This window comes from Dipodomys ordii, unplaced genomic scaffold, assembly GCF_000151885.1.
Source record: "Dipodomys ordii isolate 6190 unplaced genomic scaffold, Dord_2.0 Scaffold99, whole genome shotgun sequence".
Lineage (NCBI taxonomy): Eukaryota > Metazoa > Chordata > Mammalia > Rodentia > Heteromyidae > Dipodomys > Dipodomys ordii.
Window position 1 is genome coordinate 2144344 of NW_012267315.1, and position 19971 is coordinate 2164314.

General features: G+C 37.5%; 1 protein-coding gene across 1 annotated transcript in view; it reads right to left on the minus strand.

Moving 5' to 3' along the window:
- Lrrfip2 (leucine rich repeat (in FLII) interacting protein 2) overlaps window positions 1-19971 on the minus strand; it is a 122163-nt gene that overhangs the window by 65107 nt on the left and 37085 nt on the right. Inside the window, exons 4-7 of the mRNA XM_013027033.1 lie at window positions 13441-13527; window positions 10251-10301; window positions 5589-5645; window positions 5444-5488 (exon numbers count right to left, since the gene is read on the minus strand). Coding sequence (XP_012882487.1) covers window positions 5444-5488; window positions 5589-5645; window positions 10251-10301; window positions 13441-13527 — 240 coding nt within the window. The remainder of the gene's footprint in view (window positions 1-5443; window positions 5489-5588; window positions 5646-10250; window positions 10302-13440; window positions 13528-19971) is intronic.

Consider the following 19971-nt stretch of genomic DNA (forward strand, 5'->3'; position numbering starts at 1 on the left):
AAGCTTTCTGTGAAAGCCCTAGAATATGAAGAAAAAAAAGTAAAGTACAACATGCAAGCTATAAAGTCTAGAAAGGGTCAGTTTTTAGTAGACTGTGCCTGTTAAACAATCATCAAGGACACTGAAAATCAACAATAAGTGCATGAAACTCAATACATTTTTCTTCACTACACACCATCACATCTCTCCTTTTGGGTATACTGGCTCTGCTCCAATGTGTCCCAGGAATATCCTTTGATGAGCTCTTCAGAAATTAAAACAGTATAGTAGATAACAAAATAAAAATTGTAAGTATGTTTTAAAAATTACATGTCAAAATTATATTAATATCATTATATTAATACCATATAAATAGCAACTAGATTGATGGATGGAGATAGATACCACATAAGTAGCAACTAGATTGATGGATGGAAACAGACAAAATAGAGATAGATAGATAGATAGATAGATAGATAGATAGATAGATAGATAGATAGATAGATAGATAGATAGATAGATAGATAGATAGAGAGAGAGATAGAGAGAGAGAGAGATAGAGAGAGAGATAGAGAGATAGATAGATGATCAGTTTTTTTAAAAATCTCTGCCAAAAAGAAACAGCTGGTGGCTCATGCCTATTATCCTAGCTACTCAGGAGGCTGAGATCTGAGGATCACAGTTCAAAGCCAACCCAGGCAGGAAGCTCCATGAGACTCTTATCTCCAATAAACTACTCAAAAAAAGCCAGAAGTGGCACTGTGCCTCAGGTGGTAGAGTACTTGCCTTGAGCAAACGAAGCTCAGGGATAGCTCCTCAGCCCAGGCAGGATTCAAGCCCCAGGACTGGCCAAAAAGAAAAATTGTCCTCACTGTGATTCAAAACCATTTCATTATTTTCTAATTTTAGTACTCTACCTTAATGTCTTCTCTTTCAGTATACAAACCAGTGACCAAGCATTTGTAAGATGTTTTTCAAAATAAAAGCTATTTCTTTTGTTGTATATTTTTATTTGTATATATTTGCTGCACAACTGGGTTACATTATCATAGTTCCACACATGCATATAATATACTCTGATCAAATTCACCTCACTTATTCCCACTGAGCATCCCCGACCACCACCTTCTTATTTTCTTGGTATAGTTACTTGGTGTATAGTTCCTGGTAAAATTACCCAAAAAATTCACACAACCGATATTAAGTATTAAAACTTGATATTTGTAAGACCCCATTCTGTTATTATTGCTGCATTTTCCTCGCAGAAAATCAATTTATTCTTTATACCAATTCATAAGTCTTTTGTTGTTTTTAAAATACTAGTGCTGGGGCTTGAACTCAGGGCCTGGGTGCTGTCTCTTAGTTTTTTGTGTGGTTTTGTTTTTGTTTTAGCTTAAGGCTGGGCACTCTACCATTTGAGCTACAGCTCCACTTCCAGCTTTTTCGGGAGTAAGTCTCACAGACTTTTCTGGCTGGCTTCAAACTGTGATCTTTAGATCTCAGTCTCCTGAATAGCTAGGATTACAGGCATGAGCCACGAGTGTACGGCTCATCATATTCTTTTGAGTTAAGAGGCTTTGTCAATAGAGCAGGGATCAATCTCACCTCTATAGTCACCTACAATTAGGCAGATAGTGACTTTGACATTTTTCTTATACTCCTCACTCTTTTCTTACCCAGCTGTAAAATCACTTGAGGTAAGTATAGCATTTTATTCTTTAAGGAAATGTTTGTAGCCCAAATAGTGTCTGGCAAGTTACTTTCAACAAAGTAATATCTGAATGCTAACTAGACAAAAGGAAAATTCAACACACTAAAAATAAGTCATAAAACCATAAATGTATCTGATTAATAGCCAGATACCACTATTGCTCATATACCAAATAAATGTTCTGAATGTTTAAGGACTTTTTTTTTAGTTAGTCATGGGGCTTGAACTGGGCCTGGGAGCTGTCCCTGGGCTTTTCTTTTTGCTCAAGGTTGATGCTCTACCACTTTGAGCTACAGATCCATTTCCAGTTTCCTGGTGGTTGATTGGAGTTAAGAGTCTTACAGACTTTCCTGCCAGGACTGGCTTCAAACTGTGATCCTCAGATCTCAGCTTTCTGAATAGCTATGATTACAGGCGTAAGCCACTAGCACCCAGCTTGTTTAATAACTTTTAATACATAGCTCATAAAAAAATTTTAAGACAGGAAGTGAAAGTATGGCTCAAGTGGTAGAGTGCCAGCCTTGAGCAAAAACAGCCAAGAGCACAAAAAAATTAAATTAAAAATAACTAGCAAATAATAGAACCTTATAATTACATGTTTAAATGTAAAAAATTTTAGAACAATATATTAGTCCATCATTTTTACTGAGGATAAAAGTTGACTTAAAATTCAGCTTAATGGAAATGATAATGTTATTTCAAAAAGCAATTAATCAGGGGCTAAGGATATAATTCAGTGGTAGAGTATGTTTAGCCTATTCAAGTCCAACCCCTGGTACACAAACAAAGAGTCTGGTAAGTACTTAAAAATTAACAACAGTATTTCTTTGAAATAATGTTAACAGTAAGCTTTCAGCTTTACTTCTAGCAAAGCCTAAACATCTTTAGTATATTTAATACATAAACTCACAGATAGTAAAATACTATCTTATAGGGTGTAAAACTTATTAATCTTCAAGTTCTCATACTCATCTTTTTCTTTTTGTAGTACAGGGATGGAACCTGGACCAGGCACATACAAGACAAGTGTTCTATACTGGCTACATCTTAAGCCTTTCATACCCTAACAAGAGCAGGGTAAGAGGGGTAAGAGGAAAGGGGGGAAAGGGGAAGGAGGGTAGAGGGAGGGGGGGAGAATAAGGGAGAGAGAGGGAAGGGTGAGGGAGGGAGAGGGTGAGGGAGGGAGAGAGAGATGGAGAGAGGAAGAGAGGGAGGGAGAGGGAGAGAGGGAGAGGGGAAGAGGGGGAGAGGGGAAGAGGGCGAGAGGGGGAGGAGGAAAAGGGGGAGAGAGACAGAAAGTGAAACACAATACTCAGGAGGCTAGGAGGCAAAGATGGGGGATTTAATTTTTTGAGTTCTAAGAATATTTTAGATGAGACCCTTGTCCATTGTATGGCTAGTGAAGATCCTCTCCCAATCCGTGGGCTTTCTATTGATCTTGTTAGCTATGTCCTTTGCCATGCAGAAACTCTGCAGTTTCATGCAATCCAATTTGTCCAACCTTTCTTTGATTTGTTGTTTCTGGGTCTTTATTAAGAAAATTTCGAAAATTCTGGCCTGTGCCAAGGAGCCCTAGAATTTCTCTTAATCCTTATAATGTTTTCAGGGTGTCTGCTTTGACTTCGAGGTCTTTGATCCATTTGGAGTTGATTCTGGTGTAGGGTGATATATAAGAATCTAGATTTAGTTTTCTACAAGTGTTTAACCAATTTTGCCAGCACCATTTACTGAAGAGGCTGTCTTTCTTCCATTCTATTTTTTTGGCTCCCTCATCGAAGATTAGGTGGCTATAGGTCTGTGGATTTATTTCTGGGTCCTCAGGTCTGCTCTTGTACCAGTATCAAGCTGTTTTGATTACTATGGCTTTGTAGTAGAGTTTGAAGTTTGGTAATGATATTCCTCCAGCACTGTTCTTTCTGCTAAGGATTGTTTTTGCTATTTGGGGGTCTTTTATTGTTCCATATGAATTTTGAGGTTGCTTCTTCTATTTCATTGAAGAATGAGGTTGGGATATTGATAGGTATCACATTGAATTTGTAGATAGCCTTTGGCAATATTGCCATTTTCACGATGTTAATCCTCCTAATCCAGGAGCCTGGGAGGTTTTCCACTTCCTTAGTTCTGCTTTAATTTCCTTTTTCAGGATTTTAAAGTTTTCATCACAGAGGCACTTCACTTCTTTAGTTAATCCTCAAAGAAACAACTGCCTGATTTTGATAAGTGGGCTAAAGACTTAAAGAGAAACTTCTTTGAAGAGGAAATAAGAATGGTCAATAGACACATGAAGAAATGCTCAACTTCTCTAGCCATAAAAGAAATGGAAATCAAAACAACATTAAGATTCCACCTCACCCCAGCAGTTAGAACGGCTATAATCAAGAAATCTAATAACAACAGATGTTGGAGGGGATGTGGCAAAAAGGGAACCCTACTGCATTGTTGGTGGGACTGTAAACTTGTTTAACCACTCTGGAATGCAGTATGGAGGTTCCTCAAAAGACTCCACACAGCCAGGCACCAGCGGCTCCCGCCTGTAATTAATCCTCCCTACTCAGGTGGATGAGATCTGAGGATTACAGTTCAAAGCCATCCCCAGGAGGAAAGTCAGTGAGAATCTTACCTCCAATAAACCACCAGAAAACCGGAAGTGGCGCTGTGGCTCAAGTGGTAGAGAGCTTGCCTTGTGCTGAAGAGCTGAGGGATAGTGCCCAAGCCCAGAGTTCAAGCCCCACGATCAACCCCCCAAAAAAAAAGAAGAAGACCAAAAAAAAAAAAAAGAATGGAAGTGGAGTCATGGCTCAAAGTGGTAGAGTACTAATCTTGAGCAAAAAGCTCAGGGACGATGCTCTGGCTCTGAGTTCAAGTCCCATGGTCGGAAAAAAAAATATTTCTTTAAAGTTTACTGAATGATTTTTTTTTAAAGAAATGAGAAATCACCAAGTGCAGTGGCTCACTTCTGTAATCCTAGCTACTCGAGGCTGAGTTCTAAGAATCATGGTTTGAAGCCAACCTAAGCAGTAAAGTCTGTGAGATTCTTATCTCCAATTAAGGACCAAAAAGCTAGAAGTGGAGTAGTGGGTTAAGTGGTAGAGTGCTAATTTTGAGCAAAAAGGCTCAGGGAGAATGCTCAACCCCTAAGTTCAAACCCCAGGACTGGCACCAAAAAGAGAGAGAGAGAGAAAGAGAGTGTGAGCGAGAAAGAGACAGAGAGAAATCACAATATGTAAACCTTTAAAAAGCAAATTCTCTTTTATCTTTAAATAACAAGCTATGCTAAAAACTAGAATATTCAATAAAATGTTACTCAAAACATCAAAGCATAATTCCAATGCATATAACAAGCAAAGAATTTTCAAATCAATAATTCAATCTTTCCATGTAATAAAATTGTAATTCATCCAGAAAGCCCCAAAATTACTTATTTATTAAGCTTTTAAAGATATTAATATAGTGTAAATCTAAATTAGAACCAAGCAGCTGTTATTCTATAAAATCAATCTTATTATTTTGTGATTGTTCTGAAATCAAAAGTCCTTCAATAAAAAAAGAGAATGAACATAATAAATGAAAATATTCAAGATTTTAATAATTAGAGAAAAATCATCAGTTCCCAAATAAATATCTTTGGGATTATTTTCTACATTTTTCATAAAGCCAAAAAATAAGCACTGTCCAATTGTTCAGGTACTGTTGATTCTGAAGAAAGCTCACACATATAAGCTTTGCTATTGAAGTTTTTAAACAAATACCAACCCAGTGGCTGCCAAGACTTCGAATGGACAATGTATCCTGAACTCCCTGATAAAAATAAAAATAAAACAATAGTAAAAGTTTGTGAGTGGTTTCACTAAGTCAATGAGGAAAAATAGTAGGGGCAAGTTTATAGGTTATTACAAACCAGATAAGGACGATGATGACTAGACCGGTGGGAATACCTGGCCCTTTCCGATTCTTCCTGAGAAAGGAGAAAATTCACGCAAGGTTAATCAATGAACAGACAGCTACTCCGCTGAACAAGGAAACAAGAATACTCAGCAGCATGGCAATATACATTTTTTAGAACAAGTATGTACAGACAGCTTCAAAAAGCACTTGCATGCTTTGGTTAGAAAGAAAGTAGAAATAGGAAGTGGCGCTGTAGCTCAAGTGGTTGAGCGCTCGCCTTGAGTTGAAGAGCTGAGGGACAACGCCCAGGCCCAGAGTTCAAGCCCCACGACCGACAAAAAAAAAAAAGAAAGAAAGAAAGTAGAAATAATCTTCACAATGTTTTGTTTTTTTGCCGGTTGTGGGGCCTGAACTCTGGGTCTGGGCACTACCCCTCAGCTCTTCAGCTCAAGACTAGCGCTCTACCACTTGAGCCACAGCACCACTTCCGGCTTTTTCTGCTTATGTGGTGCTGAGGAATCGAACCCAAGGCCTCATGCATCCAAGGCAAGCACTCTACCAATGAGCCACCTTTCCAGCCCCTCACAATGTTTTTATTTTATCAGTTGTATGTATGGCTGAGCAATGATTGTATTATATAATATATATATATATATATATATATATATATATATATCCATCCAAGAAGGTACAATATACCAAGATAAATATAAACCATTATGCTTAACAGATAATTGAGCTCCGCATTAAATGTAGATGCTTGGTACATTTGTAGACTGCCTGCCTAGCAAACACAAGGCCAAGTTCAAACCCCAATACAGCCAAAATAAAAGGTAAATGCTTATTTTGTAAAAAATTTCAGCTTTTTATTGATTATCTATCATTATAGCTGAACACTAGACATAACATTAGCAAAGAAGTTTCTACTTGCCGAGCTATTTTCAATTAAAATAACTTGTCTTTCTGCCTGCCTCTTCCTTCATGTGATGTTTCTCTTCCAACACCACAGACTGATACTTAGATAAGACTGTTTTAGCAGTTATATATATTAGATCTTAGTCTGAAATAAAGCTCTAGACATACACAGATACTCTTTATTATCACACTACCAGGAATCTTAAGAGAAACCAGTACTCTAACTAAAGGCTTCTAGTCCAGGGGCTGATAATACATTATAGAAAAGTCATGTTTAGCTGCTTCAGGTGTTGTGCTTATCTGAGCTGTCAAAGTCTTCAATTTTGTTCTCACAAGCCATTAGAGATCCCATGGCAACAACCAGCCACAGCCTTTAGCAACATGCTATCTATGATGCATATATCTTCCTTTCTCTGTGAATGTTAATTTATGCAAGGCAGGAAATGTAATAGATGTATTTAAGGAAATTATATATTGCTACAAAAAAAGTTAAAATTTTGTGCTCATTAAAAAAAAACTTTTTTTGTCCCACCGTTCTAGGAAGTTAATAGAACTACTAAGGAATGAGACTTAACTGTTGTTAATATAACAAAACTACTAAGAAGAAATACATATTTTGAGTTGGACGCCTGTGGCTCACACATGTAATCCTAGCTACTCAAGAGGCTGAGATCTTAGGATCGCAGTTCAAAACCAGCTTGGGCAGGAAAGTCTGTGAAACTCTTATCTTCAATAAACTACTCAGAAAAAGCTCCAACTGGCGCTGTAGCTCAACTGGTAGAGTGCTGCCTTAAGCAAAGAAGCTCAGGGACAGCACCCCGATCCTGAGTTCAAGCCAAAAAAAGAAAAAAGAAAAAGAACATTATATATATATATGTAAAGTTATGTAAGTTTGTTTAAAAAACAAAGACTGAGCCGGGTGCTGGTGGCTCACACCTAAAATCCTAGCTACTCAGGAGGCTAGATCTGAGGATCACAGTTCAAACCCAGCCCCAGCAGGAAAGTCCATGAAACTCTTGTATCCAATAAGCCACCAGAAAACCAGAAGTGGCACTGTGGCTCAAGTGGTAGAGTGCTTACCTTGAGCTGAAGAGCTCAGGAACAGTGCCCAAACCCAGGCCCAGAGTTCAAGCACCACGACTGACAAAAAAAAAAAAAAAAGACTGAGGGCTTAACAAGTAAGTACAAAACCCTGAGTTCAAGCCCCAATACCACTAAAAAAAATCTTGTGTTTAAAAAAAAAAATTCTAGGGCTGGGAAGGTGGCTCAGTGGTAGAGCACTTGCCTTGCATGCATGAGGCCCTGGGTTCGATTCCTCAGCACCACATAAGCAAAAAGGAAAAAGCCAGAAGCTGTGCTGTGGCTCAAGCAGTAGAGTGCTAGCCTTGAGCTGCAGAGCTGAGGGACAGCGCCCAGGCCCAGAGTTCAGGCCCCACGAACGGACCCAAAAAAAAAAATTCTAAATTAAAATACCTTATTAAATGCTGATATACATTAAACAGCTTTTAATTTCAATGTATTTGGCCTAAGAAGACTTCAGTAGACTACGGCAGTAAAATGTAAATTCCATGTGAGTCACCTAGCTGAAACAAGTCATAAATAAGCTATTCAATAGCACTTTCTGTGACAACAGAAATATCCCTTATATGCGCTCTCTCTGATATGGTGCTCCACTAACCACATAGGGCTATTGAGCACTTGAAATGCTGGAGGTGCAACTGAGAAACTAAATTATATTTAATTTTAGTCAATTTTAATTTAATTATCTACACGTTAATGTCTACCATTCTGAACAGAAATTTGAAAAATATATGTTCATGCAAAATAGTAAATCAAGCTCAAAACAAATTTTTATTATGTTAGAAACACTCAAAAAATACTTTATTAAAGGTCTCCAGTCCTAGCTGAATCTGCTATCTGCCTATTTCAGGCTCCCATCATTTCTAGGATAACAGATGTGCACTACTATACCTTTAGTTGAAAAGGGGGTCTCATTTCTATCCAGGCTGGCCTCAAATTACAATCCTCCCAATATAATCCTTCTATGTGGCGAATAAGATGAATGACTGAACCACCACTAGGCTTCAAGTGATTTCTCTTACTCATAGAAAATACTCTTAATGTATCATCAATAATATAATCCAGTTACATAAAACAAATTTTACTCCAAAGCAACATTTACATGAAGAATCACTTAATTTTAAGTTACCAAGCATCTTTTTCTCTTTCCTAAAATGTTATAATTATGACAACTATGACAAAATCTCAAATTTAAGCATTACCACTGTCATAAATATCTTTTTTTTTTTTTGATCCGGTCATGGGGCCTGAACTCTGGGCCTGGGTGCTGTCCCTCAGCTCTTCAGCTCAAGGCTAGCGCTCTACCTCTTGAGCCACAGCGCCACTTCTGGCTTTTTTCTTATGTGGTGCTGAGGAATTGAACCCAGGGCCTCATGCATGCAAGGCAAGCGCTCTACCACTGAGCCACCTTCCCAGCCCCAGTCATAAATATCATAACCCTGGTTATTCCCTTCCTAGAGTAGTCCATGAGCTGCTTGTTCAACAGCAATTAAGACAAATGGTTCTTAACCTTTTGGGAATCTGGTAATAAAAATACTTGTGGAGATTTCCCCTAAAAAATAGATCATTTCAAATTTTTGCACAGATTTTAAGGTTTCATACTCTACTTCCTACATCTAGTCACATACTAAATTCAAAATCCTGCAATTAGGAAGTTAAAGAACTTACCAACTTTGAAAAAAGAAAGTCAAATTTAAGATTTATCCACAATAACATTCTATTTAGTTTACAATTTGCTTTTATAGCTAAAAATTAGGTTGTGCTAGTAAAGGACTTATGAAGGAGTTGATAGAGTTGAAATAGTAAGAGAAATGGATAACTTAGATCATCTCTGTGGTCTCTGTTCCTTGGAGGTCTCTCTCTCTCTCCTCTCCCTCCCCCTTCCCTCTCTCTTTTTTTTCTTAATGGAAAGAAAGGCCAGGTACCCTGTGGCTCACAACTGTAATTCTGAAAAACAGAAGAATTCAAGTTTGAAGCCTGATGGGGCAGAAAAGATCCTAAGGCCTTCTCAACCCATAGCCAGCTACAGAGAAATGAACCTGTTACCCGTGCTTCATGAGAGGCTGAGAACTGGAGGACTGCGATTCTAGGCCAGCCTACACAGAAAAGTCCTCAAGATGTTAATTCAATAAAATAGACCAGGAAAGGTAAAATGTGCCTGTAATTCCATCTACAAGAAGGCATGGTGAAACATGCCTGTCATCCTACCTATGAGTCCAAAAATAGGCAGACATACACTCAGGCAGGAGTGAGACCTATCTCAAAAATAAGCAGCACAAAAAGGGCTCTTCTGACTCAGCAGTAGAGCATCTTGCCAAAAAACAAAAGGCTGAGTTCAAACACGAGTACTATCAAAAAAATACAAAGGAGGAAGGATGAAGGGGAAGGTAGGAATTGAAGAAGAAAAGAATAAATCTATAAAAAGAAAACAACATATTTATTTACTCAATCTCTATCAGCAAGGGCTTCTGATCCCAACAGATGGGATAGATCCAAATTTGGAGTCCAAATGGATGGACTCCAAGTACACATTTGTACAATACAAGATAGATACACTCTGAACTTTAAGTTCACACAAGCCAAACACTCCTAGTTCACAAACTGTTAGTCAATATTTACTTCAAAATTGCATTATTTCAGCAACTTATCACAACATGCAAGATAGGCATTCCTGGCCTACCAGCCACTTCTGAATCTGCCCCCATTTCCGGTCAAAGGAAGGATGAGAGGTCTATAAATGCAAAGGTTTCAGAAAATGGTTTTCAACATATTATATATTTTTAAAAATTCTTAAATTTAGTAATACAGATTTGCTCTAGAGAACAAGGGTAGGTCACTCAAAGCCACACTTCTAAAATGTAGGGAAAGACTAGGCTAAATATGTTCAATAATAAAAAGATACATTATTCTCTGAAATTTAGAAGACCACAAATAGAGCCATCTCATTTACTTTTTTTTTTTTTTGGTCTGGTTGTGGGGCCTGAACTCTGGGCCTGGGCGCTGTCCCTCAGCTCTTCAGCTCAAGGCTAGTGCTCTACCACTTGAGCCACAGCACCACTTCCGGCTTTTTGCTTTTTGCTTATGTGGTGCTGAGGAATCGAACCCAGGGCCTCATGCATGCAAGGCATGCCACTGAGCCAACTTCCCAGCCCCCTCATTTACTTTTTATGAGTGAAAGACAATGGATGGCAACATTTACATTATAAGCCAAGAACTAAATTAAATATTTGAAACTATATTTAAGGTAATTACTTTAATGAGAAGTTTCAGGCCAAGTTAATGTTGGAAAGAAGGGGTAAAAGAGAGTATTTCATTTTTATCAGTCCAATTTCCATATGTCTACTACTTAAACACTTTTGCTGCTTTCTGATAATAAAATATACTAAAAATCAGTAAACTACAGAAAAGAATGAGGAAATTAAAACCAACAAAAGTATTAGTAGTAATCACTTCTTTCTAGTAGTTTTTGATCCTTTTTTAAATTTGTAAACATAAAATAGGATTTTGTCTTCCATTTTCTTACATAAATATTTTTCTACATTACTAAATATGCTTCAAAATTATAATAAGTTTCAGCTAAGCTGCAGTTCATTGTGATGTTCCTGCCTTGATTTGAACATATCCTATCAAGATTTCCCATTCAAAAATCCAGTTCTGCTTCACTCAAGCCAGAAGAGTCACAATATATATTGCCACACAGGAATGAAGGATTCACAGTGGGGAATGTAACATTGCAAGTGGAATTCATGTTCATATCATAAACATGACAGTATACAAAGTATTCACAACAACACTTACCAAATTTTTAATCTGGGCACCAATGGCTCATACCTGTAATCCTAGCTACTGAGGAGGCTGAACCTGACGACTGGGGTTCAAAGCCAGCCTGGGCAGGAAAGTATGTGAGAATCTTATCTCCAAATAATCTTAATCTCCAAGTAATCTCAATCTCTCTCTCTCTTTCTCTCTCCCTCTCTCTCTCTCTCTCTCACACACACACACACACACACACATGCACGCACACATGTTTATCAGAAGTGGGCTGTGGTTCCAGTGGTAGAGCACTAGCCTCAAGCTGAAAACACTCAGGGAGAGTGCCCAGGCCCTGAATTCCAGCCCGGACAGCAAAAAAAAAAAAAAAAAAAAAGAAAACAAAACAAAAAAAATAACCTCAAGTTGATCATTTTGAAGGAGGACAGCTGGAACTCAAGATTACAAGTTGAGGACTTTAGTTTTTGTGCTCTTGTTCAATCTTTCTATATTATTTAATATTTCATATACCATTTTTTAATTCCTTCCTCTCCTGTCTTCATAAAAACTAGTATATTTAAAAAGAAAAAGCAACCAGGTGCTGGTGGCTCACACCTGTAATCCTAACTAATCAGGAGGCTGAGATCTGAGGATTCCAGTTCAAAGCCAGTTCAGGCAGGAAAGTCCATGAGACTCTTACCTCCAACAAACCACCAGAAAACCAGAAGTGGCACTGTGGCTCAAGTGGTAGAGTGCTAGCCTTGAGCTGAAGAGCTGAGGAACAGCATCCAGGCCCAGAATTCAAGCCCCATAACCAACAAGAGAGAAACAGAGAAAGAAAAAAGAGATGGAAGGAAGGGAGGGAGGGCGAGTGAGCAAGCACATACTGGATCCCATATAGATCCAATGACTTTCAGAGTAGAAATAGATGGCGCTCTGAAAAAAAGACTCAGTTCATTCTGGGAATTTCCTTCCCATTCCCACTGTCTGTCAGTCTATCTCTCTGATGCACACATACATACACATACATACAAATTCAATAAACTGTATTCAATATAAATTTATATAGAATGCATATCATATTATATAAATATCTAGTTTATATTCCATGTGTATATTATATGTAGTTTTATAGTATACATTTTTTAATTTTTATTTTTATTTATTGTGCCAGTCATGAGGCCTGAACTCGGGCCCTGGGCACTGTCCTTGAGCTTTTTTTTCTTTTGGTCAGTTGTGGGGCTTGAATTCAGGGACTCAGCTCTGCCCCTGAACTCTTTTTGCTCAAGGTTCTACCACTTTGAGCTACAGCACCACTTCCAGTTTTTAAGTAGTTAATTGGACATAAGAGTCACTTCACAGTGACTTTTCTGCCTAGTCTGGCTTCGACCCACAATCCTTAGATCTGTTTCTTGAGTAGCTAGGATAACATGCATGAGCCACCAAAGCTTTATAGTATATATCTTATAGTATATATATATATATAGAGAGAGAGAGAGAGAGAGAGAGAGAGACATAAAGATATAGATGTATATATATATATACATATATATAGTATATATCTTTACAATTCTAGGAAATTTAGGGTTATGCTAAGTAGTTTTGCTGTCTCTAAAACTACTTTAGCTAATATAAGTAAAGCATTTATAACAATGTAACAATTTATAACAAAATATATAGGAAGAGTTTTATATATGTGTTCACTGTTATTTAAAATAAGCATTATGCGCCAGGCACTGGTGGGTCACACCTATAATCCTAGCTACTCGGGAGGCTGAGATCTGAGGATCACCGTTAAAAGCCAGACCAGGCAGGAAAGTCTTGAGACTCTTATCTCTAATTAACCCCCAGAAAACCAGAAGTAGCACTGTGGCTCAAGGTGGTAGAACGCTAGCCTTGAGCAAAAAGAGCTCAGAGACAGTGCCCAGACCCTGAGTTCAAGCCCCAAACCCTACTCAGAAAAAAACAAAAAATAAAAACAAGCATTACATTTATTTTGCTTTCCTACAGTGGCTTGTTAAAAGCCACCTATGAAGGTGTTTCAAAGAACCAGATTCACCTTGTAGACAGTATGGCTAGAGGGAGACACATATGGGATCACGGTTATTCCTCCACATTACCTCTTTTTGTTGTCGTTCCAGTTCTCTCATACGTATATCTCTTGCTTCTGCTCGGGCAGCCCGTTTTGCTGCTAGCCTTGCCTCCGCCTGAAAGTAATATAAAACTCAGCTTTACAAAACAAAACAATCTATATACTAGATTTAAGGATAAGAAAACAAAACATAACTTCCAAAGGGGGATAAAGAGAAAAGATAGCATATATTATTAAGTTTGACTGACTTTGTCAGCCAACTTCTTCAACAAAATCTCAAATCTAGCCATTATCTCTAACTGCTTACCTTAATTATACATTTTACAGATTTACTTAGCTCATTCACACTGTTCTTTCTCCAGCATTTCTTTGCCAATCTATTCAAATATATAAGTTAGGGGCTAGGAAGGTGGCTCAGTGGTAGAGCACTTGCCTTGCATGCATGAGGCCCTGGGTTCGATTCCTCAGCACCACATAAGCAAAAAAGAAAAAAACAGAAGTGGTGCTGTGGCTCAAGTGGTAGAGTGCTAGCCTTGAGCTGAAGAGCTGAGGGACAATGTCCAGGCCCAGAGTTCAGGCCCCATGACTGGACCAAAAAAAACAAACAATCAAATATATGTTAGAACCAGCTGGCATTTCATTTTGGGTATTGTCAATATTCAGCCTCCATATAATGTCAATTCTTTTGAGTATTTTTCAAACACCACTTATTCTAGGATTTCTCTGCTTTTTCCAATTCTTTTCTTTTTTCTTTCTTTTTTTTAAAAATTGTTTTTGTCGTCAGTGATGGGGCTTAAACTCTGAGCCTGGACACTGTTCCTTAGCTTTTTCCATTCAAAGCTGGTGATCTACGACTTGAGCCATTGCTCCCCTTCCTTTCTGTGAAATGTTACCTCCTGTGATGATTTTCCCCATCCCTTCTTTCACAGAATAATACTATTAATAGTATATGTCTATGCCTCTATCATAGGTTTCTTACTTTGTATTAAAACTATATCCTGGGCTGGGAATGTGGCTTAGTGGTAGAGTACTTGCCTAACATGCTTAAAGCCCTGGGTTCGATTCCTTAGTACCACACAGACAGAAAAAGCCAGAAGTGGTGCAGTGGCTCAAGAGGTAGAGTGCTAGCTTTGAGCAAAAGAAGCTCAGGGACAGTGCCCTGAGTTCAAGCCCCAAGACTGGCAAAAAAAAAAAAAAGACAATCCTTTTGCCATCTCATAACTTTCATGCTTTAGTGTGTACTAAAAAACAACAAATGAATTTCAGGCCATGAGCAGAGTATCAAATAAATAAAATGAGGAAATAACATGATGCATCACATAAAACATAAAAATCTTCTAACTCTAATTCAGATTACCCTCTGATAACAACAATATTGCTTTTTTTCCACATTGTTACATTTATGCCTAAATCTTATAACAAGAGAATCAGGCAATGTTTACAAGAGTCTATATGTAATCACTTACTTAGGAGCTAAAAATACAGAGTAAGGTATTATATCTCTGCTCCAAAGCAGCTCACATGATAGAAAAAACACGTTTTCTACATTTATCTCTTTTCTCTTTTCTGAATTTCTAAAACCACTAAACACTCATTCCTTCTAGATTTTCATCTCTTAATATTCTGCAATAGCTAGAATTACAGGCATGAGCCACCAGTGCCCAGCTTAGACTATGTTTTAACTTCAAGAAATTTGAAGTCAAAAATTTTTTAAACTGAATCACTAATAAGTGGAGGTGTTGCTCAAGTGGTAGAATGTCAGCCTTGAGCAAATAAACCAAGTGAGAATATGAGGCCCCGAGTTCAAGCCCCAGCTCCCCCACCCCCGAAACACTCAAGAAAAACACTAATTCGAGTAGCTAGGACTCCGAATTTACTATGTTTAATTTTGTTCATCTTTCTGTAACTCTCAGGCCAAGAGAAAGACTAACATAATATTTATTTTGTTACCATGATTTCCAAATTAACAAAAACTATTGCTTCATTTCCTAACAACTTCCTTTAATAAAAAAAACTCAGATACCATTTTTCTTTTATTAAATCGTGTAACTTAGTGTTTACTTCTTGTTTAAAGCTTTCAGTACTTGAAAACAAATATTTAAATTTTTCTGAACATAAATGCCAACATGTTAGTAGTAAAATGTAGAAATTTTGACTAGTCATTTCATGTTGCCAGACAATTAGATATTTCTTCTATTCAAAGACTTTTTGACAGCAAAAAATATTCTTTGGGGATGAGAAAGGAAATGTAAAGTTAAAAACTGAGGTCTGAACACAAGCAAATAATATCAAACCAAAGGGGAAAATGTAAGTCATAGTTTTAGTAAAATAAATATAATAATAGTGTCTTTTTTGGTAGCAAAAGGACTCTGTCAGCAATGACATCACATTTATGTTAAAGATAGTCTGCTATCTGAATGCCTTTCCAAACAGTCATAGTTATAGCAATAATCATAACAGCAAAAGCTTTAGTCAAACAGACAAAACCAAGTCTTGGAACACAATATTCCTTCCTTCATTCCAGATAGAAAAAAAAAATCAAGAAACAGTGAAATAACAGGAGTTACTTTGGCTACCTCAAACTAGTGACCAGAGCCAGGCTGTTCAGGGTTCCAGAGGACAGGAGATGGAGTTGTGTCTCAGCCACATCTCCCACTTGCTCTACCTTAGATTGAGTGGGCAAAAGGAAAAGTCATGGAAAAGTCCTGTACTCAACAGGAGTTGGCTAAGGTCCTAAACTAATAACATCTGAAGAAAATATAAGTGACTAAAACTAGAACAAATATAGATTTTCTTTCAGAGGATTTGGCTAATAAATACCATGAGGAAAATAATTTAGATAGAAATGGAAAAATTCTTTTTTTTTTCTTTTTTGTCTTTAAAAGAGTTGACCAACTCCTAGAAACAAACCTAGTGGCTATCATGATCCCCATCTCTTTAACCATTTTAGGTATCACCATATTCCTGGCTTCATTTATCAAAAGTCATACTGAACAATAAGTTCTGGAGGGCTGGGAATGTGGCTTAGTGGTAGAATGCTTGCCTAGCATGCAGGAAACCCTGGGTTAGATTCCTCAGTACCACATATATAGAAAAAAGCCAGAAGTAGCACTGTGTCTCAAGTGGTAAGATTGTGCTAACCTTGAGCACAGAGAGGCTCAGGAATAGAGCCCTGGCCCCAGGAATAGAGCCCAGTTCAAGCCCCAGGATTGGCAAAAAAAAGTCAGATAGTAAATACTGAAATATCAAAATGCTGAAACAGGATACAGGTTGACCCACTAACAATGAGAAGTACAAGTCACTATGTTGAAAACGAACTTTACAACTTCAGGGGCAGGGGAGGGAGGAGTTGGGGAGGTGGGGAGGGAAGGGATAGTAGGGGGAGAAACAAAGGAGGGGGTAACAATGCTCGATAATACTCATTAATGTACTCATGTAACTGTAACTCCTCTGTATAGTATCTTTACAATTATATATACATATATATACACACATACATATTTCACGCCTGTAATCCTAGCTACTCAGGAGGTTGAGATCTGAGGATCGTGGTTCAAAGCCAGCCCGGGCAGGAAAGTCTATGAGACTCTTATCTCCAATAAACCACTAGAATACAGGAAGCGGCGCTGTGGCTCAAGCAGTAGAGCACTCGCCTTGAGCTGAAGAGCGTAGGGACAGCGCCCAAGCCCTGAGTTCAAGCCTCATGACAGACAAATAAATAAATAAATAAACAAACAAATTATATATATATATATATAAAATAAGTTCTGGATTGCAAAAGAGGATTTTTTTATTGTACTGATCTATAAGACCTTGTCAACAAGTTAAGCAGAAATACACACAAGTGCTACATAAGTTTTTTTCATGACTGAAAACAATGACTCCTGTCTCCTGTTAATGAAGTTTAAAGTACCAGCAGGGAGAGCACTTTTAAATTTTAAATAAGGGTAATTCTGTCTCTTGTGGAACTAACTTTTATAGACAAATCCAATATCCACAGAACAAGCTGAACTAAATATGTAAAATATTCAAAAAATGTTAGAAGTACAAAATATTCTAGATTTGACACTGAAATCCTGGAGCTCTTTAGGGCTCCTCCAAGAAATGATTTCCTCTAAGTCTACCATTTTCCTCTCTAGTTGATTACATCCATACTTACCAAAATGAGCTGCATTATTTTTACATGTTAACAAGTTTCAAATGCTTACCTACAGCCTAAACTTTTCCTTTGAGCTCGCAAACCCCATTTTCAAAATCTTCATTTAGATATCTCATAGGCACCATACATAGATATATGCCAACATACATTGATAGTATTCCCTCCTCCATTCTAATGTTCCCTCTTATTCATTTAGATGTATAAGCCATCCCTCCTTTGCTATCAACCCTCCACTATCAACTTCTTACCTCTCTAATCTAATCACCATTATTGTCAGCACCCTTCACAAGCCTCAATCATCTATGATCCATGACTCACTTCCTTGCAACTACTAATGCAATATACTCATACAACCTATATTAAGTTCCTTCTAAACTACAAATCAGACCATGTCACGCCTACATAAAACCTTAACATTTCCTCATTGCTTTTAGTACACAGGTCAAAACCCTAGAGTCTACATAAGGATTAAATTCATTTGAAGTGGATACATAGTAAGAACTATATAAAATACTAGCTATTGTTAGTCCTTTAGCTTTCCATACTTCTTCAGCCTCAAAAGCTTATCAAAAATTTTTATCCTCTAGCTGGAAAGCTCTTCTCAAAAAGTTTTATCCTCTGGCTGGAAAGCTCTTCCCTATATTAATCAACTCCATTTCCTTAAGTAGTTCATTCATCTTTCAAGAGCACATCAAAGGGTACTCAAAGATGCCTTTCCAAACCCCTCAAATATATCAAGTTCCTGTGGCATACTCTAATAAAACTGTGTACTCGTCTCCCAAAATACTTAACAGTTATAAATAAGCATATCTGTATTTCCTCGATTCTAAGAATGTTAGTGACTGTGACATTTTCAAAACAAAAAGAAATTACTTTATTAAATGTATTCAAAATTTGAGGAACTTGTCCATTGTGTAATTATTTGTTTGGTGGCTATTTCCCCTTCGAAATCTAAGTTCCACAAAGACAATGACTATGTTAATCTTGTTCACTCTGTATCCTTCAAATGTAGCAAAGCACTGCACAAAACAGTAGTTGTTGAGCTAATGAAATTTAAATTTTTTATAAAAAACTATATTCTAAATTGAAAGATGGTATTAATATTCATAATTATTGCTGTTTATTCTTTGTATTTTTAAAAACTCTTATCCTTGTCAAATTTTTATTCTTAATTTATCACAACCTAAAAAATGAACTACTCAGACTAGTGAAATTACTATGGGAATACCATTAGCCCCGACAAACTTATGATTATTGCTTCATAAAGCTTTAATATAAGGGGAAACATCCTTTTAAAATAAGTACAATTCTCTCCTCAGCCTGTTAAAATTTTGATTGTCTTAGATGACTAGAATGGCTATTATCTTCTGAAAAAACAAACTGAAATCCACCAAGTATGAACTAATATATGGACATATGAACAACAAAAAATGGACTGTTAGCTGATGGCTCAAATCTATAATCCTAGCTACTCAAAGGCTAGAATTGATAATCTAGGTTCAAAACCAACTGGGGTAGACAAATCCCAAAGCAAAAAAACCATAACTAGAAGTATGGCTTAAGTGGTAGAACACCAGATCCAAGTGGAAAAAGCTGAGCAAGAACTCAAGGTCCTGAGTTCAAGCCACACATATACACATACCCAAATATGGAATATCATTAAGCTATAAAAAATAATAATTTAAAAGAAAAAAAGAGTACTAGAAGCACATCATGAGGTAGAATAGCTGCCTAGCAAGCATTGTGCCCTAAGTTCAAACCCCAATGCTGGCAAAAGAAGTACTCATGGTACAGCATGGATGACTCTTGAAGTCATTACACTAAGTGAAATAAGCCTCACTTGAAAGATAAATATTGAGCAATATTATTTACATTAAACATCTAGGGTATACTAGATGAAAGTTTACAAGGGACTGAGAGAGGGAACAAGAAGAAGCTATGCTAAATGGCTGGAATTTCTGGGTGAGATAAAATGATTTTTGAACCCAACAGTGATGATGATAACACAACAATATGAATGTAATTAAAGCCAATGAATTATACACTTAAAAAAGATGATCAGGCCGGGTGCCGGTGGCTCACGCCTGTAATCCTAGCTACTCAAGAGGCTGAGATCTGAGGATCGCGGTTCAAAGCCAGCCCGGGCAGGAGAGACCGTGAGACTACTATCTCCAATAAACCACCAGAAAACCGGAAGTGGCGCTCTAGCTCAAGTGGTAGAGCGCTCGCCTTGAGCTGAAGAGCTGAGGGACAGCGCCCAGGCCCAGAGTTCAAGCCTCACGACTGACAAAAAAATAAAAATAAATAAAAAAGATGATCAGGGGCTGGGAAGGTGGCTCAGTGGTAGAGCGCTTGCCTTGCATGCATGAGGCCCTGGGTTCAATTCCTCAGCACCACATA